Source organism: Penaeus chinensis, chromosome 36, assembly GCF_019202785.1.
Source record: "Penaeus chinensis breed Huanghai No. 1 chromosome 36, ASM1920278v2, whole genome shotgun sequence".
Classification (NCBI taxonomy): domain Eukaryota; kingdom Metazoa; phylum Arthropoda; class Malacostraca; order Decapoda; family Penaeidae; genus Penaeus; species Penaeus chinensis.
The window spans coordinates 21,980,323-21,988,349 of NC_061854.1; the positions used below are offsets into that span (position 1 = coordinate 21,980,323).

The 8,027-nt window shown below is 54.7% G+C and overlaps 1 protein-coding gene across 2 annotated transcripts in view; it reads right to left on the bottom strand.

Annotated features, from left to right (window-relative positions):
• Positions 1 to 5,122, bottom strand: part of LOC125045129 — a 28,744-nt gene extending 23,622 nt beyond the window's left edge. For both annotated transcript variants that reach the window (XM_047642247.1, XM_047642246.1), the window contains exon 1: positions 2,117 to 5,122. In XM_047642247.1, coding sequence (XP_047498203.1) covers positions 2,117 to 4,585 — 2,469 coding nt within the window. In that variant the 5' untranslated portion in view covers positions 4,586 to 5,122. The remainder of the gene's footprint in view (positions 1 to 2,116) is intronic.
• Between the last annotated feature and the right edge of the window lie 2,905 nt (positions 5,123 to 8,027).

Consider the following 8,027-nt stretch of genomic DNA (forward strand, 5'->3'; position numbering starts at 1 on the left):
GATTCGTTAGGCGCCTCCTTGATGACTCTCACACCCGCATGTATCCGCACGCACTGCGTCGACAGGACGGAGAGACAGCTCGACAGATACCCCCCCCCCCCGCCCCCCCCGTCATTGGTGGCACCTCGAGCGCCCCCGAGGGCATATCCCACAAACAACCAGTAATCGCTTTGCCGTATCCGGACCTCGCTTCGCCTGTTCACGTCTTCGGAATACACGCTTACCGTCCATTCACAATCACTCTTTAACTCCGTCTCGACCACTCATTCTCAACACTCTTACTCTCTTCTGCTTTTCTCATTTCAATCTCTTCCTGCGTCTGCTGCCTCCCTCGCCTGAACACATTCTTCCCGTATGATTGGTCGGCGTGGCCTCCGTGGACGTGATTCGCCGCTGGACTTCGAAGACGTCGGGCGGATGCTCGTAATGGCTGGCATTATGACCTTCACTCCTTGCCTATCCTTCCATCCCTCCCTCTTTCCGACATCGACCTCTCGACCTCCCTTAATGTACCCCTTCCCTTCCCTACTCCGCCGCACTACTCAGCCACCAAATCACGCAGTGACTCGACGCAATCGCCCTCCACATTTGCGACCCGCAAGTCACACAAATGAAGTTTACTGACAATATGCCCCTTCCACCTTTCTCTTTCCCTCCCTCCGTCCTTTTGTGCGCGCGCGCGCGCGTGCATGTGCGTGTGAATGTGTGTGAATGTGTGTGAATGTGTGTGTGTGTGTGTGTGTGTGTGTGTGTGTGTGTGTGTGTGTGTGTGTGTGTGTGTGTGTGTGTGTGTGTGTGTGTGTGTGTGTGTGTATGTGTGTGTGTATGAGAGATTTTCAATGTCCGGAAATTCCAGGCGGGGCTGGAAACGTTCCGGGGAGGAGTGCTTCTGGGGCGAGGCAGAAGGCCAGGGGGAGGATATAGTGGGGGGGAGGTAAAACATTACCTCTTTTTCCCGACAAACTGAACAGCAACGACCCCGGGCTTAACAAAAATACTATATATATATATATATATATATATATATATATATATATATATATATAAAGAGACAATGAAAACATTCCGACGTGACAAGTGTGTGTCACGTCACACACACACACACACACACACACACACACACACACACACACACACACACACACACACACACACACACACACACACACACATATTCACACACGCACATGCACGCATGCCTACATATATATACGTATATACATATATATACGTATATACATATATATACATATATACATATGTACGCACACATATACATACATGTGCGTGTATGTGTATGTATATGTACATACATACATGTATACATACATACATATACGTATATACATATATACACACACATATACATACATGTGTGTGTATGTGTATATATACATACACACATATATACACATATGTACATACACACACACACACACACACACACACACACACACACACACACACACACACATATATACATACACTTGTATATATGTATGTATGTATAATATATATATACACTTATATATATATATATATATATATATATATACACTTATATATATATATATATATATATATATATACACTTATATATATATATATATATATATATACACTTATATATATATATATATATATATATATATATGTATGTATAATATATACACACACACACACACACACACACACATATATATATATATATATATATATATATATATATATATATATATATATATAGTAAATATGTATATATAGACAGATAGAGAGATTCAAAGAAAGAAAGAGACAAGCAGACAGACCAAGATGGAACCAATGAAGCAGGGGAGAAGCCCGCCCAGCGGTGATGTCCTGACGAGTTTTGCAGTTGCCTTCCTCTGCGAATATCACCCGCGTCACCCCCACCCCCACCCCCACCCCAACCAACCCACTCACCCACCCAATGCCCCTTCCTCTGGCTAAACAACAAAACGTTTACTTTAAAAATAAAACGTTTCCTCCTCCAGAGTCGGCGCGTTGGCAGGTCTGAAGATGTGCTCTGAAGCTTTCAAATTTCGCATCGCGAGTAGGCTTCGCGCATGCCCCGACTGCCACAGCTGGCGATACATACCTGTTGTATGTGCAGCTGCTGTACATGCTGGTGTTGGTACGGGAGGGAGTGGCTCTCCTCCTCTTGCTGCTGTTGCTGTCGGTGTAGAAGCGTCTTTTGTGAGTTGTACTGTTGAGAGGACTTTTGTTGTTGAAGTCTAAGCTGTTGCATTTGTTGGTGTTGATGCTTAGACTGCTGCTGATGCTGTGAATGTTGCGTGCGGTGCTGATACTGCTGCTGCTGGCGAGGAGACAGCTTTTGCTGTTCCGGCTGACGATAAGCCGCATTTTCCGGTCTCTGTTGCTGTTGCATGTGATGTTTCCGATTGAGCTCATTGATGTCGTGGTAATTGCTTTGGTTATTCTGGCCGCGGTGAGACCCAGTGCCCTGCTGGGAAATCGCGCGACTGCCCTGCTGGAGGGCCCGTGCCTGCTGCTGGCCGCCGGACTTTGGCTGCTCCTGAGGCCGCAGCTGCTGGTGTTGCTGCTGCTTCTGTTGGCTTGGGTGCTGCGGCGGCGAGGCAGCAGCGTCTGGCGGCGAGCGCTGGTGCTGCCTGAAGGACCTCGAGTCCACCGAGCTGTAGCCGCTCTCCTGACTAGTGGCGTCTGCCTCCAGCGAGGGCAGGGACGTGCCCGCCGCGCTCGGAGGCTGCTGCTGCTGCAGCTTCTGGTTGTCTCGCAGTACGTCGTGGATGACGGGGGCGCGGGCGGGCACCCCCGGGGCGTGGTGGTGGGGCGGGGTGTGTTCGGACGAGGGCATCCGGGGCGAGGTGTGCGCCGAGGGCGGGCCGCTACTGCTGGCGGACGACGACGAGAGCTCCCCGCGGCGGTACTTCACGTCCAGCACCCGCGCCACCTCGCGGATCTTCTGCAGCTGCACGCTGATGTCGCTGATGGCGTCGTGCCCGTGGCGCGGCGCAGAGGCGGCGGCGGAGGAGGCGGCCGAGCGAAGCGTGGAGGTCGGCGAGCCCCACGAGAAGCCCGCCTCCAGCACGTCGGGCACGCTGGTGTTGAGGGCGCGGCGGGCCAGCGACGCCGAGCCGCAGCTGCCCAGGTCGTCCAGCAATGACGACAGGGAGTTGTTCCTCTGGCGCGGCGGCCGCGGCGGCGCCTCCAGCAGGTCGGGCACGCTCGTGTTGTGCGCCGATCGGTGGTGGTGGGCGCGGGCATGGGCGTGGATGATGTCGACGTTCTCGTAGAGCGGCTCCGTCAGGTCGTCGAGGCTGCGCGTGGCCACGGGCGGCCGCGGCGCCTCCTCGTCCAGCAGGTCCGACAGCTCGTCCAGCGAGCGGCACGATCGCAGGCGCCCGCGGCTCATGTGGCCCTCCGCCTCCGCAGGGGCGCGGGCGTGGGCGCCAGGCTGACTGTGGGCGAAATTGACAGGCACGGCGCGGGCGGCCTGCATGGCCTGGGCGGCCGCCGCCTCCAGGCGAGACGTTCTCGCCGCCCATCTCTCTTCACTGCGACTAGTGGGACGCGCCCGCGCCTGCGCAGGGGGCGACGTGTTCGCCAAGTGCCGGCTGCGGGCGGGCTTGGCGGGGCCGACGCCCATGTGGGCGTTGCGAGCTGACTTAGAGGTTGCATTGGTGCCCGAGGGCTCTTTGGTGCGGGGCGGCGTGCCTTGGGCGCCGTCTTTGGTGAGGAGGGGGAGGCGCGGGTGGGTGGGATGGGCGGCGAGGGCGGGATGCGTGTGGGCGGGATGCGTGTGGGCGGTGGCGGGCGGTGGGTGCGACGTGCGCTCGTGCGGCAGCTCTAAACTCTTGCCCGTGCGCAGGAGCGGGCCGCGCGGGTGCCCAGTGCCACCGCCCGGGGCCACCAGGGGGGGGACGCGCCCGTGGCCCCCGTGGGTGGTATCGCCGGGCACTCTGGCACTCGCCTCGGTGCGCCGGAGCCCGCTGGCCGTCCGGTGCTGGGCGTGGGCGGCTGTGCGATTGCGGGGATCACGATGGTCCAGGGAGCGCGTCTTGTCGTAGGCATGCGGGCGTGAGCGGCGCTCGCGGTGACGAGGCTCAGTCGCCCGGCCGCCGCCCGCCTCGCGCTGCCCCTCGCGCCTCTCGTCCTGCGGGGCCGGGACGCCCACCTTCCCCTGCCCGCCCGCGGTGTCCGTGGGCGTGTAGGGTGGCGGGTAACTGTATTTGATGGTTTTGGTGGGCGGCGAGAAGGCGCTGGAGGGGCCGTGGTTGAGGGCGGCATGGGCGGCCTTGAGGGATGGCATGGGTGGGTAGGGCGGAGGTGGGTCCTTGATGGGGGGCGCCGCGTCGAGGCTGGAGAGACTGCCGGGCTGGGAGGGCGCGGGCGTGAGGTCGTAGTAGTCGGCGAAGGGCTGGAAATAGTGGTGGTGAGGGAGGAGGGCGGGGAAGGCGGGGGGGAAGAAGCGCTGGTGGGGGGGCATGCGCGGAGGGGAGTAGGGGGGCGGGGGCTCGGAGCCGGGCGAGGGTAGCACCACCTCGCCGCCCGCCCACCCGCGCCCGCCCTCACTCAGGTACACCATGCTGGCGGGGGCGCTGCTACAGCCTCGCCGCGCCCTTAACCATTCTCCTCTGCGGCGGACGAGCTTGCGCCCTCACGCGTCTCACAGGGCGAAACGAAGACGAAGGACGGGTGCACGCCCTCGCTGATCGCTGGCAGCGGCGGTTCCTGGGGCGTCGCAGGGTGCAACACTTTAGCACATCGTCACACGGGCGGCGGGCGCAACGTCGCTACCACACATCCGGGAATCCACCAAGCAAGCACATGAACGCACAGGTTTACACTCGCGGTAAATCTCATTCATGAAGCCAGTGGGAGGAACGCACACTCAGACCCACTAAAATAACAATAATATTACCACTAATAACAATAACTTCACGTGAGTCACTAGATAAAACAAAGTTCACCAACACTACTATCTCTCTGCCCTTCGCTTCCTCCTGGTACACGAAGCGAAAATGGTCAGCAAGAGAGACACTCGGAATGGTGAAATCGCGGAGCACACCGAATGCGTTGAGCGCTCGTCCGCACGTCCGCTCAGCACCGCGTCCACAGAACAACTGCCCTCCCACCCACGGCTCCGGGCCCACCTGACCCACCCTCTGCCTCCCTCCTCTTCCTCCAACCTCTCCTACTCTCCTCCTCCTTATCTCCTAGTCTCTTATTCTTCACCCTCCTCTCCTACTCCTCACACACTCATATTACTAACCTTCCTGCTCTTACTCTCTGCTTACTCCTCCTCCATCACCCCCTCCCTCCCTTCGTTCACCCTGTCTCTTGCTATAGCCCCGTACGCCTTTCAACGCATCAGGAAAGACCGAATAGTATTTGGAAAACATAATCTCTGGCATGTCATGGATAGATAGATCATGGTAGTGCGTGAGTGAGAGGGGGTGAGAGGGGGTGAGAGGAGACGAGTGGGGGAGGAGGAGCAGGTGAGAGGAGGCGAGTGAGGGAGGAGGAGCGGGTGAGAGGAGGAGAGGGTGAGAGGAGGCGAGTGAGGGAGGAGGATAGGGCGAAAGAGGGAGGGGACAAATAAAGAAAGGGAGAGACTATTGGACTTTGATACGTTAACTGAAAGAGAGAGTGGGGGCGGAGAGGAAGAGGGAGGGGGAGGGAGAGAGAAGGGAAAGATAAAGGACAGAATGAAAAGGTAAAGGAAGAAGGGAGGAATGAAAGCAGAGACAGGCTGAGAAGAACATATATGGGTAAGAAGAAAGAAAGATAAAAGGTAGAGATGAACGGATGGAAAAGAAGAGACTGAGTAAGTCACCGAGCGCGTCTCCCTCGCCGCCCGCAGCGCTGGACGGCCGTCTTGCCACGCGGAAGTCTCGTGGGCTTTTCTCAGCCCGACTGACACACTCCCTCGCGCTCTCTCTTCTCTTTCTACCCCCCCCCCCCTCTCTCTTTCTCTCTCTCTCTCTCTCTCTCTCTCTCTCTCTCTCTCTCTCTCTCTCTCTCTCTCTCTCTCTCTCTCTCTCTCTCTCTCTCTCTCTCTCTCTCTCTCTCTCTCTCTCTCTCTCTCTCTCTCTCTCTCTGTCTCTGTCTCTGTCTCTGTCTCTGTCTCTGTCTCTGTCTCTGTCTCTGTCTCTGTCTCTGTCTCTGTCTCTGTCTCTGTCTCTGTCTCTGTCTCTGTCTCTGTCTCTGTCTCTGTCTCTGTCTCTGTCTCTGTCTCTGTCTCTGTCTCTGTCTCTGTCTGTCTCTGTCTGTCTCTGTCTGTCTCTGTCTGTCTCTGTCTGTCTCTGTCTCTGTCTCTGTCTCTGTCTCTGTCTCTGTCTCTCTCTCTCTCTCTCTCTCTGTCTCTCTCGCTCTCTCGCTTTCTGTCTCTCGCTCTCTCGCTTTCTGTCTCTCGCTCTCTCGCTTTCTGTCTCTCTCTCTCTCGCTTTCTGTCTCTCTCTCTCTCGCTTTCTGTCTCTCTCTCTCGCTTTCTGTCTCTCTCTCTCGCTTTCTGTCTCTCTCTCTCTCGCTTTCTGTCTCTCTCTCTCGCTTTCTGTCTCTCTCTCTCGCTTTCTGTCTCTCTCTCTCTCGCTTTCTGTCTCTCTCTCTCTCGCTTTCTGTCTGTCTCTCTCTCTCTTTCTGTCTCTGTCTGTCTGTCTGTCTGTCTGTCTGTCTGTCTGTCTGTCTGTCTGTCTGTCTGTCTGTCTGTCTCTCTCTCTCTTCCTCTTTTTCTCTCTCTCTTTCTCTTTCTCGTTTTTTCTTTCTTTCTCTTTCTCTCTCTTTCTCCTCTACCTCTCTCCCTCTCCTTCTCCTCTCTTTCTCCTCTCTATCCCTCTCTTTCTCCTCTCTATCCCTCTCTTTCTCCTCTCTATCCCTCTCTTTCTCCTCTCTATCCTTCTCTTTCTCCTCTCTCTCCCTCTCTTTCCCTCTCTATCCCTCTCTTTATCCTCTCTCCCTCTCTTTCCCTCTATCTCCTCTAATCATATCCCCCTCTCTTTTTGTTTACAATTATCAATCTCGCTATCTGTGCGTTTCATTCATTCGCATCCTGTGCGACCCCCCCCCCCCCCCCCCCGCCACCAGGACAGGCTGAGAGGGAGGCGATCAAAAACATCCTCCCCCCACCTCACCCCCCCCGTACCCCAGCCACATGCGGCGCAGCTGGGCGAGAGCGTACCCAAAGGGGTCCCGGGAAGGGGGGGGGGGGGCGCTAGGGTGAAAGGATTGTTTTTCTTTTTACTTCATTTGTCTTTTAAATTTAAAGATAAATCTATATCTCCGTGGCGACTTCTCTTCCCGAATCCTCACGCGGCTCAGTTCCCGGAGACGGCGTCGCCGCTGCTCTGGACTCGCGATTCCCGGAAAATGTAAACGCGAGATCGAGTCGCCCGGAGATGACTCACGCGATGACTCTTCCGGAAACGGCTTTAATTGCGAGGTTCCCGCGTCGGAGATGCAACAGGCGAGAGCGCGGGTTGTAACTCACGGCGCTGGTAATAAAGCGAAATGCTATAATGAAACTGCAGATTGCAAGCACACGGCGATCTTACAACTAGAAAAATACAAATGTGCAAGATGCGAAAAAGATATATAAATATGAATAGATATTTGCAACTTCAAAATTTAGTATAAAAACAGTGTTTGTAATAACAGCGGTCGCAAAAATTATAATGGTGATGATAATGATCACAAAAACAACAACAAAACAGCCATAATAATAATAATAATAATAATTAGTATTAGTATTATTATTTTGATAGTAATAATGATGATGACAATAATAGTAATAATAATACTAATAGTAATATTAATAGTAGTAATATGAAGTGACAGTAGCTGTTATATTAGTAACAAAAACAGAACAGGCCCCCACACACCCCACCCGCATGGCCCCCGCGAACCCCAAGCCTCCGCGCTATCGCAACCTTCCATCTTCGTAAACGCTATATTTACTCTCATACATCTGACCTTGACATATCGAGTTCCATCGCATCATCTACACCATATGCGACATCCCCCCTCCCCCG